The 18,604-nt window shown below is 36.8% G+C and overlaps 1 protein-coding gene across 1 annotated transcript in view; it reads right to left on the bottom strand.

Moving 5' to 3' along the window:
• The window catches only part of PRKX (protein kinase cAMP-dependent X-linked catalytic subunit), a 67,050-nt gene that overhangs the window by 23,747 nt on the left and 24,699 nt on the right, over nt 1-18,604 (bottom strand). Inside the window, exons 2-3 of the mRNA XM_060769898.2 lie at nt 13,553-13,721; nt 9,168-9,431 (exon numbers count right to left, since the gene is read on the bottom strand). Coding sequence (XP_060625881.1) covers nt 9,168-9,431; nt 13,553-13,721 — 433 coding nt within the window. The remainder of the gene's footprint in view (nt 1-9,167; nt 9,432-13,552; nt 13,722-18,604) is intronic.

The raw sequence follows: 18,604 nt of genomic DNA, 5'->3' as shown, positions 1-18,604 counted from the left end.
TGTTTTATTATACACATACAATTCAGAGGGCCAGGTCAGACCTCTTGACTCATTGTGATCACACAACAACTGAAACTTCTTCTCAGCATCTATGTTACTTAGGAAGATTGACAGTTGCGAGTAGATTGTTTTTTTAATTAAGTTTGTCTGCCATGATTAGGTTTCAGATGAGGAACCCAAATAATACTTATAAAGAAAGTAGAAGATTCCACATAATGAAGTTTCATGGAGAAACAATATCTATATTTGCCTGTATATCACTGCTTGTTAGACTATATGTACATGTAAGACCATTCAAAACACACATATTCCATGCCATGTCCCGTCCCAAGTCCAATTTATCTTTCTGATGCTCTTCACCTTATCTCTCAATTGAAGTTTAATTCCACTGTTATCCTGTCTGAGCCCCCTCACAAATCATAGCACTTCTACCTATCTTACCTATGGGTTTTATCAATTCTATCCACTTTTAGTCATGGATCTCTCTTTGTCTAATTCTATTATCATTTTATAATTTGTTTTATTATGATTTATATTTTTATTTTACTATGTTATTAATAAGCATTGTATTAGATGTTAATGTGTTATTGTCTTGTTTATATGTATTTTTGCTCCATTGTACTCGTTTGGGCTTGGCCTCATGTTAGCCGCCCCGAGTCCCTTCGGGAAGATGGTGGTGGGGTATAAATAAAGTTTATATGAGCCAAACGCAATGATAATGAGAAACCTGAATGCAAAACCAATATATACATACAAAAAAGTATTGATCGAGAGCAGAGCTTTCCAAAATGTGTGTCATTACACGTTCGTATTTCAGCTGCAGTTTGTATGTGTGGCACACAAAAGTAATGAGAAAACTCTGAGTCTATGTGAAATAAGTAATAAATCATATTTTAATATGTATGTGTATGTGTGTATATATATATATATATATATATATATATATATATGAGAAAGGATTTCATAAGATATGTTGTGTCCCATATATTTTGTTATTACAATTATGTGTCCATATCTCTTATAAATGGTTTGTTTAACTTCTGCTTTGCTAATCAAACTGAATTACTGTGTCATTAAATGATGCATGTCTAAAACATGTCATTAACCATGAAAGGTTTGGAAAACTCTGATTTAGAGGTTAAGCTCTTTTGAGTCCCACTGACTAAAGCATTTGCTTAATTCTTATTGAAAACATTTGGGACCTTTTTAATGCTTAACTCTGTCTGTCTGGATCAAAGCCAGCCGAAGGCTTCATGTCCCCTACCATTTCGCAAGGCTTTCTGTAAACAATGCTTGTAACTCCCAGAGTGCCTGGATATAGATTACTAACTACATACTACTTTGCTTTAAAAATACCTATTGCATTACATGTGATGGTTTGCTTCCTTCTCCTCCTTAGGACATACAGATAGCCACCAGAGTTTCTGGAATACATATTGTATAATCAGCGAATAAAACCACCTACAACAAACCCTATACTTATCCCCAATGAAGGAAATAGTAAAACTCACGATTTATTAATAAAGGGATAACTTTGGCATTGCCACTTAAATAAAAATCCATGAATACAACTTAATATGACTGGAAACACTATTTTTTATCTCAACAGAAATTAGAAAACCCAAATGCAGAACATCCCAATGAGATAGTACTAAGTTGTTATATACAGTGCTATACAAAAATAACAATTAGTTTAAAAACAAACATGAAAAGACTGGCATGACATACCAAATCTATCTTCTGAGACCCAATGAGCAAAGCAGAGACACACAAAAGCAACAATAGGAAGTCTCATCACATTTTACCAATAACTAAAAAATATAGGCAGTAGTGTACAGATGTAAGAACCCAAATCTTTCCCTTCCTCCAATCTCACATAGCAGCACAAATAATTACACCTAGAACAAAATTGCTAAGAGAAACTAAAATAACTTTTTAACTTTTCAAAAATCTTTTTATAAACCTTTCATGTTTAGTTTGTCTTTATCGCCCAGACAGGAGACAGCCTGGGAATCCTGTGTATGCTTCTTTGGTTTCCTGGACAAAAAGGTATCAACAATAGCAACAATACAAAAAACAGAAAGCAAGTGTTTCCATTGAATTACGTATGTAGCAGAGCAACAAGTGACAGGACTGAAAAATGCCCTACTTCTGAATGGAATCCTTCAAGTTAAAATAAATGAAGCTTTGGAATGAGCCCTAAAAAGGGGCTGGGGGAGCATTAACACACACTGCTGTTTTCTAAGCCTTTCAAATTATCTTTGGAGATCGAGGTGAGACTCTAGAAAAAGAGCTGAAGGAGTTTCTAACTGTATGTTGAAAAAAAACCTAATTGCAGTCAATGGACAATGCACTTGTGGACCCTTATATACAGACAGTCCCCAAGTTACGAACAAGATAGGTTCTGCACAAGCCCGTAGGCAGGATCTTGATTGGGGGGGGGGGGAGGGGCTGAGTTTGAGTTTGATTCGGGGGGGGGGGCTCAGGATCTACCCTAGCAAACCTTTTGTATCATTGTCCCAATACCCCCATTAATATGGGATATATTGAGCATGATTATCAGATCATTATATGAATAAACATAATAGTTTAAATAATGTATCTGTAGGGCCTTCTCGCAGACCACCCTGAGAATTTGGGGGGGGGGGGAGCTGAAGCCCCTCAAGCCCCCCCTGGCTGCAAGCCTGGTTCTGCAGGTTTGTTCCTAAGTTGAATGTGTATGTAAGTCAGAATAGGTCCTTTTAAAAGTATAACTTAAACGTATATAACACACACACTCATATGTGTGTGTTTTGTGTGTTTTGATACCATAGGAAAGGATTAACACCCCTGTGATATTTGTTGTGCTGCCTATGCCCATTCAGAAGATTTAATCTCATTTTCTGTACCTGTGATCATTTAGTTTCTTGTGGAAACAAGGATTGGCGAGAAAGCTTCAGTGGAGATGCCTTTCCCCCCATAACTCTTTCAGGAGTGAATTTCCATCCCTTGGGGTGGATTTCACTCACTTCCTGTTGTCAAATCCCTATTTGTAATTGTGAGTCATTTGTATGTTGGATGTTTGTAACTCACAGACTGCCTGTATACTGTATGTAAAAAGAGGAGAACCCTAAGAAAAGAAAGCTTTCTGTAGAATTAATATAAGCAGGGCAAAATGTAGGTACAGTATGTCACTTTTGTGATTTGTAACACGGTGCTTTTGGAAATCACTGTCTCTCTCTCTCTCTGTGTGTGTGTATGAAGCATGGATAGAACTGCGTCTGATAACTCATTGCTTGTAATAATTTTGTTAAAATTACCATTTTGAAGCGATTTCAAAGCATTTTTAAAAACCGGAAGTCCTTTTGCTCTTCCGAAGCTTTTTCTGCCATTTTTGTTACAACTCAGGAAGTGAGTCGGAAATGACAGCTATTTTCAGCCTTATAGGCTGCTGGGAGGCTCCTTGCCTCCCAGCCAATCAGGGGAGAAGTTCTGGGGAGGGGAGGGGTTTTCGGCACTGGCAGCCATTGCTGTATATAAAGGCAAGTACATGGCTCAGAGGCTCATTCAGAACTAGGAAGGGAGAAGTGAGAAGTGAAAGAGAAAGACAAAGTGATGGGAGGCTGGGTTGAAGGGAGGTTGGAAGAAGAGGATGGTGGGGAAGCAAGCAAGCAGAGAAGGGCTGGGAGAAGGGCTGTTGCCTGCTGTGCCTGGCTGCCTGCTTGGCTGGTTGGGCAGCCTGCCTTGCCACTTGTGTGTTGTTGCTGTTGGGGTTTAGAACAGGTGGGGGGCACCGCGAGGGTAGTGTGTGAGTGTGGAAGGAGCAACACAGAGGAACCAAAGCACTCACTCCAACATTTTTAAAAGCCAACATTGTAGCTGGTCTCTCTGGCCTCAGTGTTTTTAGTTTCTGTTGCACATTGCCTCAAAAGAATTAGATCTCCCATCAATTCAAGCCACTCTTTGAACACAAACTCTCCTTCCTAAAGTAGTGAAATCAGCTTCCAAGGCAAAAAGGTCAGGGCTGCTTGTTATTTTCTTTGTTTGCTGTGATTTGCCTAAGAAGACACTACAAATCCCATACTTTCAAGCAATTCAGATATTTTGGAAAGTTCCAATATTTTTCGGAAAAAAATCGGAATTCAATTCTGAATCAAACCACCAGCACGCTCTACATCTGAAATGAGTTTTAACCATTTTTTTATCAACCAAGCCATATATATATATATATATATATATATATATATATATATATATATATATACGCGCTCTGGTCATAATGAGTACCTTAAGAAGGGTTTGGTGGGCATTGACCTTGAGTTTGGGAGTTGTAGTTCACCTACATCCAGAGAGCACTGTGGACTCAAGCAATGATGGATTGGGACCAAACTTGGCACAAGCACTCAATACGCCCAAATATGAACACAGATGGAGTTTGGGGGAAATAGACCTTGACATTTGAGAGTTGTAGTTACTGGGATTTATAGTTCACCTACAATCAAAGAGCATTCTGAACCCCATGAACGACAGAATCGGAGCAAACTTCCCACACAGAACCCCCATGACCAACAGAAAATACTCAAGCCCATCCAGTCCAACTCCATTCATCAGGGCAAGAAAACGTAATCAAAGTCCTCCTGATAAAGAGCCATCCAGCCATCAATATAGATAGATAGATAGATAGATAGATAGATAGATAGGTGATAGATATTATTCACACACACATACACATAGTATCATAGATTTGAAAGAGATCCTTAAAGAAGGACAATGATATGTTGCATGTTCCAGGGTGGGCATACCAGACACTCTCCACATCAACACTGACAAAAAACACCAAGAAATACTGTTTACCCACAAGCATAAAGAAATTACATATTTCAGAAATCAACACTTTCTCATTACTTTATTTTCCAGATCAACAGACTGGGCCACAGCAACGCGTGGCAGGGGACAGCTAGTATATAGTACTTAACTTACTTTAAAATCACAGAGAAATATGTCTCCGTCATGCGCTGTCATTATTTGTTCAGAACAATCTTACGGCTGCTCACAAATTATAATAAATATGATTTTGTTCAGCATTAAGAAATGGTAGACCACAAAATAAGTATTTTGAATGTGAATGCTGGAGCAAGATATTTATTTTCTACAATTTGGGTTTTGCTTTTTGTTGGGACATATAATCACTTATTACCAATATACATGAGGTTTTCTGAAAAGAGTAACACAGCTAAATTTAAACTTTTTTGCTGAATTTAAACTTTTTTTTGCTAGTTTACCATTCATTATCATAGATAGCTTTTGAGTATCCAGAAACAAGCAATTCAGAATAAAACAAACATTCTATTGAATCCAGTAATGTTCACCCTCACTGACAATGTCTCCAGAAAAAAACAACAAGAACAACAAACTTTATTTATGCCCCACCCCATCTCCCTGTGGGGACGCAGTACACCTTACAACATTAAATGGCAAATATTCAATGCCATACGATACAATACATTAGGTAACACAAATAATTAGTATAAAACATTCAATCATATAAAGCAATAACATAAAAGACCTATAAAAACACATTAAACAGCATCAATAAGAACAGAATTAAAAGCCAATGTCATGGAACGAATCTGGAGGTCTCTAGCTGCAGTTTCTTTATGTTAAGACTAAAATATGCTTGTCTGAACACTGAACACAGAAAGAACAATGTTTCAATTTTTTCCACAAATTGTTCAGTTTGGAATATAGAAACTGATTCATTGTGTGCATGACCACCAGTGCTTAGTCTTATCAGTTTTGCTCCAAGCCATATACTCTGTTGCAGGAGTGGGCAACTGTCTGGAACTGAGAAGCTGAATCCTCCTCCCCAACTAACTAGTCAGTCATACCATCTACCCTGACATCATTATATTTTTGGGGAAACTGCTAAACTTTGCCCATATGGGACACAATGATCATCTCCTTCCCCCCCCCCCCTCAAAAAAAATTGTGGTTTGTTCCTTAATGAAATCTTAACTAAATTGGAGTGGGACAGTTTGAATTTACAAGTCTGTTCTCAAAATTATGTTTTGGAGCAAATAGCAAAGTACATCTAAGGCATCAACTAAGATAACCAATATTAAAGAAATGGGAAAGCTTCTAGAAAGCAAACAGTAAACAGGATCACAGGCAGAGATGTGATATTTACAACTTTCCTTCCTAGCTCTTATCTTAAGGGAATCTCTCAATGGAAGCTGCTATTTTCTGAGTAAACGTTAAGAAAACTAATACATTATTTCTGAATTGAGTTTAAAATACAGTTAGCAATTTGAGTAGTACATCTCCTATGAAATGCCTGAACATTTTAATAGGAGATATCAAAGCTGTAGCCACGTCAGTCTCTTCCATCTTAAAAACTTACTGCTACAAAGTGATATTAAAGCCTCAATCATGCACAGGGTACAACCATACCTATTCATAAAGCCCTATATAGTTCAAGTCCAGACAACATGGCAGAACACATCTCCCTACTAATTGCACTGCAGCCAATGAGAAAACTTAGGTTCTGAGATCATCAGGATCTTGCATCCCCACCCACCAAACTTGCTTTTTTTTGTTTTTAATGGCATTGTTCTTTTAAATTGCAAACTCCTTTTCCAATTTTTGGTAGTAGTAGTAGTAGTAATCATCATCATCATCATCATCATCATCATCATCATCATATCAGAAGCAAACCAAGGGTACAGTTGTAATGTATTTTAAAAACACAAAGTTTAAAAACTTGGCATTATATTACATGTCCTTTGACTAGTAGCTGGCCACTTGGGAGTGCCTCAGGTGTTCCTATAAGGAGGTCCTGCGTTTTGCATAAAAACAACAACAACAACAACATAACTGCACAGAGTCATTGCTTGGCATGTTTAGAATCTGTCCCTTGTGTGTTTATATTATTGCACCACCTTTATTGTGCCATTTGACAAAAGATATATATTTAATAAAGCACCCACCCTTGTATCTCTATAAAATAAATGAAAAGAGCAACTCTACCAACTGCTGGTGCTTGTGAAAGTGTTACCAGACACTAAAATCAAAGATAAAGCATCCATATCACATTCTGCCATTAGAAACCAAAGTAGTTTCAGTGGATTGCATTTCAATGAATGCTAAAACCAAGACCTCCCTCCTTGCTTTCATTCCACCAGCAAATGAAGTGTCTGCAATGGGTTTTTATTGGGGTTAGTTATTGCTTATTTTGTTCTTTTAATAGATGTTTAAATAGTTTCAATTCTATAGACTGTTTAATTGTGTTTTAAAAATATCTTATATATGCTTTCACTGAAATTGTTCTATGTAATTTGTTTTTGTTTCAATTTTTGTAAACTGCCTTGATTCCCAGTGTTGGGGGGAAAAAGAGAAATGATACAAGGTGTCCATAAAGTCTCCTTACCATTCAAATGATAAATAAATTTATCATTGTCATCTGGTATTAGGCAAAACTGGATTTTCCCTCCCAGTCTTTTAGAATAATGTTTAATCTATATATATAAAATGCTCTGTGCATAATGAGTACCTTAAAAACAAACAAAAAACAAAAACCAATGAATGAAATCACACCAAATTTGGCAACAAAACGTCTCACTACACAAGGAATGACCATCGCTCAAAAAATGATTTTGTCATTTGCGAGTTATAGTTACTGGGATTTATAGTTCACCTATAATCAAAGAGCATTCTGAACTCCACCAACGATGGAATTGAACCAAACTTGGCACACAGGACTCCCCTGACCAACAGAAAACACTAGAAGGGTTTGGTGGGCATTGACCTTGGGTTTTGGAGTTTTAGTTCACCTACATCTAGAGAGCACTTTGGACTCAAACAATGATGGATCTGAACCAAACTTGGCACAAATACTCAATATGCCCAATATAAACACAGATGGAGTTTGGGGGAAATAGACCTTGACATTTGTGGGTAGTAGTTACTGGGATTTACAGTTCACCTACAATCAAAGAGCATTTTGAACCCCATGAACACCAGAGTTGGGGCAAACTTCCCACACAGAACTCGCATGACCAACAGAAAATACTCAAGGCCATCCAGTCCAACTCTCTTCACCAGGGCAATAAAACCTAATCAAAGCCCTCCTGACAAAGAGCCATCCAGCCACAGATATAGATAGATGATTCACACACACACACACACACACATATATATATAGTATCCTAGATTTGAAAGGGACCCCTAGAGAAGGACAATTTATATTTTGCATTTTCCAGAGTAGGCAAACCACATCATCTCCACATCAACACTGATGAAGAAACAAGAAATGCTGTTTATCCACAAGCATAAATAAATTACATATATTAGAAACCAACACGTTCTCTTTACTTTATTATACAGATCAGCAGACTAGGCCATAGCAACGCGTGGCAGGGGACAGCTAGTCTCTTATATGATTTAAAAGAATGCTTACTTTAATGTTGCCAAATGTTTTATTAACTATATTGTGTCAATTTCCCTTATGCTGTTGTCTTTGCAGAGCATAATACAAATCTCTAAATGTATAAATCAATTGTTTGTTTATTTATTTAAAACTGTGGTGGATAAAATTCAGATTCCGATGTATATACAATCTTCAATGAATGCTTCCCCAATTGTTATTCTTTCTTAATGACACCACGATCAGTTGCCAAAACTTTGCAACCTATGCACTGCAACCAATGACAAGAAAAAAGCACTACATTCAATATCATAACAAAAATGGCATTGCCATTTAAATATAAACATATATTTTACCATAATTTATACAGATTGAGGAGGGGAATTTTGTTGAAATTAACTATAATTCTGCAATTAATTTTGAATTAATGTAAGCTCTCTCTCTCTCTCTCTCTCTCTCACACACACACACACATACACACATATATGCTATTTTAATGCATTTTAAAACACACACACCAGAAATCAAACCACCAATGGCATCTGGTTTTGGCTATTTTCAAAAGTAGCCCTGTTCCTACTGAAGCTGCACACTCCTGATTGGGAATCTGTATATAAGGGTACCAATTAACTGAAGAGTTAAAATCAAGAGTGCTATTCCTCTTCAATATTAAGAGAAATAGCTGCATAAGATATTTCACCTTATAACATCTCCCCATCATTCTCCCAACCAACAGTATTAAAAAAGCGAGGATAAAAGAACTTACCTATCAACCAGTTTTTTAGCAAATCCAAAGTCTGTGAGTTTGATATGCCCCTCTTTGTCCAATAAAATATTTTCAGGCTTTAAGTCTCTGTAAACAATTTCCTTTGAATGGAGATATTCTATTGCACAAATAATTTCTGCAGAATAAAACAGTCCAGTGCTGTTATTAAAGCGTCCCATGTTGCGCAGATAACTAAAAAGTTCACCCCCAGGTACATATTCCATCAACATATATAGAAAGCGTTCATCATGGTAAGTCCAAAATCTGGAATGAAAGAAATACACAAATTAAAATGCTAAGAGAAAAAGCTATGTAAATATAAACAATTAATATATGAAATATAAATATCTAACAAAACTTATCATAGTCATTCTGAATGTGTAGCATAGGACCACATGCATGGCAAATGTTCAAATGTTGAAAGTTCTTACAATAGTTTATCCATGTGTGCAAACCCCAATATAAGAACTGTATCTTGCACAAACAGACACATGAAGCATTATCTTAAACATCTGCACTGCCCGAGTCAGCCACAACACATAATGAGTTGTTTCTTGAGGTCTTTTTAGTTTGGCAACACAGATAAGGTGATTAGATGAAACAGGCTGAAGAGAGATGAAGAAGGTTGCTTAGAAGGATCTCTCCAAGAAAGAAACTAGAAATGCCTTTCAATGATCAGCAAGAACAACCTCCATTGATAAATATTGAATCAAATGTTAAGCATTTCTTGAATATTTATTTCATGCATACTGTAGAGACAAAATAATGGATCTGTTATATAATTAACAGTCTCATGGAATTGCAAAATCTGATGAAAATAAGGGATTGTCTTGTACAATGTTATTCAGTGATGCAAGTTGCATTAGATCCAGGTGGTAGCAGCATAGACATCCTAATGCAGAACACACCATGCTCAGGTGTTATTATAGACAAAGCTTTGTATATTCCACAACAAGGGAGGAAGCAATATCTAAGCTGGATAGCTACCTATCAGGGGTGGTTTGATTCTGTGTTCCTGCACGGCCAAGGACTGGACTGGATGGGCCTTGTTGTCTCTTACAGCTTTATCATTCTATGGTTCTATCTTAGGATTTTGTTCCATTACAATTTAAATATCACATACTGGAAATGCTTGGAATCAAAAGTGGCTTGAATACTATTTATATTTTTGGATTCTGAAATACCTGTACTTGCATATATAATGATATACCTGAGTTGGGACATGTGTTGGAACACAACATTTATTTCTGTTTTAGATAAGTCTATACAAGTCTTGCCAGCACCAAAAGGATTTGACTGGGGCAAGCAATTGCAGCCCCCGTGAAGAGACCAATATTAATATATTGACTGGCGTTTTATACCAGTCTTGGCAGGAGGGAGGGGCCTGGGCAGAAGGTTAAGTAGTTTGCCCCTCCCACCTGCTTCAGTTCTTCATCCAGTGAGCACAGAAGAGGGTCATGTCATCAAGCTCCCTGTACAGGGTTTGGAGTCAGGAGTGGCTGGGTTTCGAGCCAGTGGTGTTTTATTCAGAGGATCCCAGACTTTGTGCAAGCTGACTGTTGCTTATAGCTGTATCTCTCCCAGCCGTGCTCTCCTCCAAGCCACTCAAGCCTCATTATGACTGAATGCTAGTTGCCTTAGGGGGGTGGGTAGGAATTTTTCCCGCTCCTAAAGAGAGGGTTTTTTCTGCCTACCGCATATTGTGTCGTTGGAAGAAGGAGTTTGATTGGGTGGTGCTACTAATTAAGTTTCCAGTGGCAGGATCTGGGGGAAGAACCTTGTTGGTGTTCACCTTGGCACACTCTATATGGGGATGAAGGGGGATACTAGTGATGGTCCAAGTTTGGGGACTTGGGGGCATCTTGGGATTTTTTTTCTCTTGGGGCTAGACCAAGGGGTTTCTGCTTTCTCTTATAGAGTTTTGGGGCTTGGGAGGGAGTGCCCCTGGAATGGCCTTCCAGTAATGACCATCCAGGCCAGCAAGCCATTAAGCCAGGTGTTTACCCAGAGGTGGACAAGGAAGTAGTCACTGTGTGATACCTGGCCTCCGTTGTGACCTAGTTTTTTGTTCCTTCCTCCAGGTTAGTTTAAATAGGTTAGTAAATGGCTCTTTGTTCCATATTTTGTTATCTTGTCTCTTATTTCATGGTGTTACTTCAGTAACCTGAAGATAATTTTACATAATCCTTTTAATATTCATGTACATAGAACCATCACAAAGCAAAGGTGTCTCTACCTCAGCCACTGAAATATACAATTTTAGATTTTGGAGTAGTGTTCCAACTTAAGAGCATTTTGAGTTAAGAGCAGTTGCTTGGACCTGTTTTGCTTTCACATAAGAGTAGCATTTGACTTAAGAACTAGCATGAGAGGGAGAGCTAGCACAAGCATTCAGCGCTTTAGGGCTTCAACGGAACAGCCTCTGTGCCTCATGCTCTTGTCTGCTTAAGGAGATTACTGTCTGCTTTGCTCTTATCCACTTCAAGGTTTGGGTTAGTTAATTTTGTGTGTGTTTTTATTCCTGGTATGTTTAGCTTCATGAAGAAAAGGGGAGAGAGGGCAAGAGAAGGAGGGAGGCTGGAATGCGTACACTAGAACGAAAATGATGCTTTTGCCTCTTAGCTTTTTGCTTCCTTGCCATAACTTTGCACTTCTACCATTGTGCTACAACTTTGTGCTTCTACCATTTCAAAATTAATCATTCTTTCTTTATTGTTCCATGTCAATGTGCAGGTTTGCCTTGCTATTACACTGGCCAACACACATTTTGTTGCCTCAAATGTGTTTCTTTGCCACCACTTTGTGCCTTTACCATTTCAAAATTGATCTTTTTTTGTTCCACGTGAATATGCATTTATACATTATTTGTTATTTATAAAGTACATTTTTATTTTAAAAACACATAACAAAAATAGGAGGGGTTTTTGGGGTGCTGGAATGGATGAATAGTGTTTCCATGGGAAATTTTGTTTTGAGATAAGAGCATTTTGAGTTAAGAGCTCAGTCACAGAATGACTTGAACTCTTAAGTCAAGCTATCACTGTATTTCAAATTTGAAATTCTGCATACATATTTCTTTACTGCTCCTATAAGTAGTGGTTTTTAAAACTGTGCTTGCCTGTCTTAGCTTTTCTTCACAATATTAGACTGCAATCATGTTATATGTTGAAATTTATTTTGCAATATGTATCCGCACCCCTCTTTTTTTGTCTACATAAACTTGCAAAATTCTGACATTTCCGGTGGTATATATTTCATCATCCATTACCACAAGATAGCTGAAACAACCCCTAGACATACATAGGAATAAATTTCACACAGTTACAATCAGTAGAAAGAGGACCCACTGGCAAGTATAACAGCTGATACTTTAAAAGGCCAATGGCAATTAATAACCATAGTTTTCAGAGGGAAAGCATCCAATATCTATTCCTTCTCAGTAAATACTACTGCCAACTTTTACACAAGATGGCTCTATTTATCACTTGGAAAAATATGGTTATGCGTAACTCAAAATAAAAATATAAGTTTTGAAAAAAATGTCAAATTTACACAAGTTCATGAGAGTTTCCATTCTCTGCTTTAAAAAATAGAATGAAAAAACTACAATGTTATTTTTTAAAATACGGTTGGAAATTAAAACCACCATGGTTTTATATCAAATTATATCAAATTAGAACTCCATCAGTATGTTGAGGAAAAAAGAAAGTTTTTACCAATCCCTTCTGTATTTCACTCTGATAATATTAAATCTTCAGAAGGATGGGGCAGTGTGGATGTCAACAGTAGAGGCAGAGAAAATGAGCAAAACTCACTTTCTTTCTCTTTTTGTCAGCAAGAAAATCCTCTGTTGGGAACTCTTCCATAAATGGAAGGAAGCCTTACATTTATGGTTTGGTAACTCAAGATTCATGACAAATATCATGAGAAGACATAAAACATAACCTGGGAGAAGAAATGAAGTTGAGAAAAGAAAATTCAGGGACACCTTCATTACATGAACTCAGAAACATCTTGACCAGGGACTCTTTCACACAACAAACACAGTTATAGCACTATGATTCTACTTTAATTTCAATGGTCCTTGTTGGACCCTTGATGTAAAAGTAGTTGGATGTGGCATCAAATCTCTCTGGCTCAGAATTCCAAATATTTTTTTTTAATTGTCAATCTAAGAATTACAAAGGATGGAGCTGTTACAGTTAAAGTGGAATCATAGTGCTACAATTATGTCATGTGAAAGGACTATAGATTTACATATCTCCACATTAAATGGTTTGGGGTTTTTTTGCCACCCAAAGATGTCTGGATTAGTTCTTACTAACAAGTAACTTAATGTTAGAATTGAACATTAAAATACAAAAACTGAAATTAGTGAAGCTTACAATCTGATCAGAAATGGATGATTCACTTCTTTCAAGACCGATTTTTCATTGTGCACATGTTGTTCTTGTTTTAGTCGAATGACATCTGGAATGCTCATTACTTTCAACGCGAAGTAGGTTTTGGCTGATTTCTCTTTTACCAGATGAACCCGCCCAAAAGTACCTGTTCCTGAAAATTAAAGAGAAAAATATATCATTTGGGAAGAACATGCTGTGATAAGGATGCATAAGTAATGCACAAAAGCAACAAATGATTATAAAAATGCCAACTGACAGATATTGAACACTTCTATATAATTAGAGTCCTAATAGTATCTTTAATAGTTAACCTTATTATCAGCTTCGGCTAATACGTGACAGCTGCACCCCTTCCTAGGATTTAAAGATGGTAGTTCATGCCTGATAACCTCAAGGTTGGACCTCTGCAATGCACTTTTCATTGGGCTACCTTTGTATCAAGTTTGGAAACTCCAGTTGCTTCAAAATGTGGCAGCCAGATTGGTTACAGGAACATCCAGGAATGAATATATTACACTTATACTAAAGTCACTCTATTGGCTGCCAATTATTTTCTGGGCAAATGCAAAGTGTGGGTTTTGACCTTTGAAGCCCTACATGATTTGGGTCCAGGTAGGACCACTTTCTACTATACAATCCACCGTAAAAACTTAGGTCGTCTGGGGGGTGGTTACTCCAACCAGCCAGAACCTGATTGGCAACCCTGAGGATCTTTTCATCGGCCACCCCAAGAGTGTGGAACAACCTGTCTGAAGAGATCTGACAGCTAAATATGCAGTTGGAATTGAAAAATCATCTAAAGACCTATCTCTTCCAGCAGACCTACCCAGCCAGTTTTAATCACAAATTTTAAACTTGAATCTCGTGTTTAATCTTTGTTCTTTGTATTTTAATATGTAATTTGTAGAAATCTGTTTTAATATGTGCATTTGTAGAATGATTTTAGATGGTTGTGTGGTTTTAGCATTGTAAGAAATAAAGTGATGATGATTATTAGTAACTTTACAGCTACTTGCACCTGATGAAGTACGCTTATGCTATCAACTTCTTTCTGTCTCTTTGCATATTGATCAAGAGTAATGTGGCTGTGTCTTTGAATTTTAATGTCTAAAGAGTTAACAAAATTACTTCCATTCCTGACTCACTACCATATATAATGCTGTGCAAAAATATTCACACCCACCCACTTTACTTATTTAAGCATTTATATCCTGCCTTCTTCCTTAGGATGTCAGGACAGTGTACCACAAAACCAAAGTGACTAATGTAAAACAACATTGGCAATAACACCATTTAAAAAGGCTGAACACATATTAAATAACTTAACAAGTTTAACAGACAGATTAAAATTGGTTAAAATAGTTTGAAATTATGAAAAACCATTTTCATGGATTCATAGAGTTGGAAGAGACCTCGTGGGCCATCCAGTCCAACCAAGAATCTCATTTCACAGGTACACTTTAAAAATAAGTTCAGATTGTGATACACATTGCTGAAACAATTGTCTATATGTTAAAGAATGTTGTAATGTTATCCTGAACAGTACTGAAATAAATTCATTTGGAATTGTTACCACTTGATGTATGGAAGACACTAAGCGTGAGATATACCTTTTAATATAAAAGTTAAATTAACAAAATAAAAGGCCCTCCTTGGTTATATAATTATTCACAATTTTTGTAGTGAAATGCCTAAACAAGTTCCGATGTATCCCCCTGCAGTATTTAAAAACAAGAAAATGAGTTTCTTGGAATGACCCAGACAAGAGACTCATTTAGAGTCCATGGAATGATTTGAAAGGGACTGTTCATCAGTAGTCTTCAGATTCAGGATACAATTGTGCACAACTGATAGAAATTGAACTTTAACAGACTCACAGTTATACAGGTGTGTGTGGGGGGTGAGCGGGGGGGGGGGGTTAATACAGGAAGACTCTCTTATTCAGAGATTCAATATCCAATTTCACTTATTATACTTGGCCTGAAAGCATGCCATAGAACAGGGGTTTGCAAACCTTTTCAGCCGTGGAGCCCTTTTGAAGCAAAAGTTTCTTGTGGAGCCCCAAGAAATGTTATTATATTATATTGTATTATTATATATAATGTATATATATATATCAGGCATGGGCAAGGCCAGTGGCAGATAGATGGAGAGTGTTTGTGTGAACTAATTCTTGCAGAACAAAAAATAAAAATTAAATTAAGAACAATTTTAACCAATATAAACTTAACAGTATTTTAGTGGAAGACCCAGGGCCATCCAGTCCAACCCTCCAACCCCTTTATGTCATGCAGGAAAAACACAATCAAAGCATCTCAACAGATGGCCATCCAGCCTTTAGAAGAAGAAGAAGAAGAAGAAGAAGAAGAAGAAGAAGAAGAAGAAGAAGAAGAAGAAGAATAGCAGGAACGCAAAAGGAAGTGGGGGGCCTGCAGAGCCCCTGAGCAGCTCTCTCAGAGCCCCAAGTGCTCACTAGAGCACAGTGCATGGATAAAGAAATTGCACTGTACAATGAAACATCTGATCTGATGATAGAAATGTTACAATACAAATACAGTAAATTAACTGTCACATAAAACATTTATAATTCAAAATAGTATCAAATCATTTAAACGATATAGCAATAAAGATAAAAATTCAGAACAAACATGAAATGCTCACAGAATTTCACATAATTCCACTGCTTTTCCACGTTCAAACTTTTACTCGCTTTTTCTTGATATGCACACCTTGTAAGACCTCTATGGTTATTGTTCAAAAGTGAAAGAGCAAAAGCAATATTTAAACTAGTGACTGGAGTAAACTGAAGTATGTCAAAATCTTGTTCTCTAAAATCAGATAGCTTCCCTAGGGCATATGTATCAAGGTTGAAGAGGCACAAAAATCCACTCCACCCAAACATTGATTCTTAAAAATACAGAATAATATCTAAAGCATAGCTTTGCTGTGTGTATATTATACTTCACAAATAGAATTGAGACATATTGAATACTTGTGACATTTTCAGTCCTTAGCAGAAAGCTCCATTTTATAAATTTGAATCAAATCCTGATTGAAGTAGTTTCATTTAACAATTAAATAGAGGTTTTACAGATCTTTTTTCTTCTTTCTTTACACACACAAATACAAAAAATTCATAGGTAGATTTGTTGCATTTATTACAGGATTAATGTCTTAGCCTCGTTTCACAGGTAAACTTTAAAAATAAGTTTAGAGTGTGACACACATTGTTGAAACAATTGTCTATATGTTAAAGTCAGCAATTAAATATGGTAAAGAGAATAATTTGCCTAGAATCTGTAACTCAGACTAAATCAATTCTAGTGATTGTCCCTGTATGAAGGGCTGCTTAAATCAGTATTAACTTGCTTATCAAAAAGCAAACAGAATAAAACACAGCCAAAGTCATAAAATGATCAAAAGCCTTGTAAATGCAAACTAATTTAACAGCAGTTGCTTATCATAGTCTTTTTGAGTTAGAGCACTTTGATGAAAACAGAAAAATTGTAAACAATAATCAGAAAAGGGTCCTTAACATATTCAACTATGTTATATAACCACTCTGTAAAAATGCAAAATGTGATGAAATCCCTTTAACACTGATGTAATGCTGCATGAACAGACTTGCAACAACCTTATTTTTATGGTGGGTTTGCAACACAACTGTGATTTTGCTCATTATAGTACCTGGGTAGAATAACTGCAATAGCAATCTGTGCAATTCTGAATCACACTGTCTTAGTACTGTAGTTCAACTTTCAATAATATAGTTTTGCTAGCAAGTGTTCAACACAAGATTTCACGAGATTATGAAACCCTGACCAAATTGGCTGATAGGAATTAATGGAGATATGAATGGAAGCCTATATATTGATTCATTCTATTTCCTTTAGCTGTTTGTAAAACTCAAAAGGCAAGGCAAATGGAACCAATCTCCCTTTGTTTTAACAAAATACAAAATAAAATATTAGAATCTGACAAGCCCTCAGGTAAGAGACATAGGCTACGATGGTGAATCAGGATATGAATCTGTGGAGATTTCATTTCACGTGTCTAGTAGATCATCTTTGACCCAAGATGAGATGCAATGTGTTCTTGTCATCTATATACCCACTGATCTGTCGATCAAATTTATATCCCATCTTTTTATCAAGAAAGTATTTGAGAAATTGCTATGATTCAGAATTCCCCCCAACCTTCCTTATAAGCTGGGCAGTGCCTCACTTATGGTCCTTGAGGGTGAGGCAGAAGGATGAATGGGACATCCAATTGGAGGGAAAAAAAGAGCTGGGCACTTCACTGTTCTTCCCATGGCTCTCTGGCAACACAGAAATTGTGGTGTTAAGGGAAGGGGTGCATTCCTTAAAGGGTAGGGTGTGGCTGGACTTTTGCTCACCATATGGTCAGAAGACAATTTCAAATTGCACAACAACCCTCAAAGTAAAGGGCAGTTCCATAAGCCAGGCTTACAAACATCATAATTCATGATCAGGAAGGCATCTCTTCTTATCTTGAAAAAAGAAGGCTGCTCAAATGAATTATCTCATATCAGTTATAGATTTTTGCTGGTACTGCATGCAAAATGAGAAAGGCAACTTGCTGTTTCTTTCTTAGGAACCCGGACACGTCAAACCATGCTAGGCTCAGAGCAGAATACATTGTTTGTGACAAGTCTCAAGGCACATATTTTTTATTTGTATATGTTTTTGTTTGTTTGTATATATGCTTTGCATGTGCTACTTTTTATATAATGTCTCCCACTAGCACATTCCCAAATGATCGTTACTAATAGACTTGCTCCAAGCATGGCTCTAATAATCTTCTAGTAAGTAACAGTAGCTTTGTTATGCATATGGCTCTAGAAACAATTTGACAGATTAGTCCACAGATGTGATACAAATTCCATACTTTCTGTGCTCTAGGGGAAGAAATGTAACCATGCCAGAATAACTAACCATCTCGAACAGGTTTCTGCCCAGCAATAGTCACTAAACAAGACCATGGTATTGAAAGCAAGCTTATTTCTGCTATACC

Source organism: Anolis sagrei, chromosome 3, assembly GCF_037176765.1.
Source record: "Anolis sagrei isolate rAnoSag1 chromosome 3, rAnoSag1.mat, whole genome shotgun sequence".
Taxonomy (NCBI): Eukaryota; Metazoa; Chordata; class Lepidosauria; order Squamata; family Dactyloidae; genus Anolis; species Anolis sagrei.
This window is presented reverse-complemented; position numbering and strand designations above follow the sequence as displayed.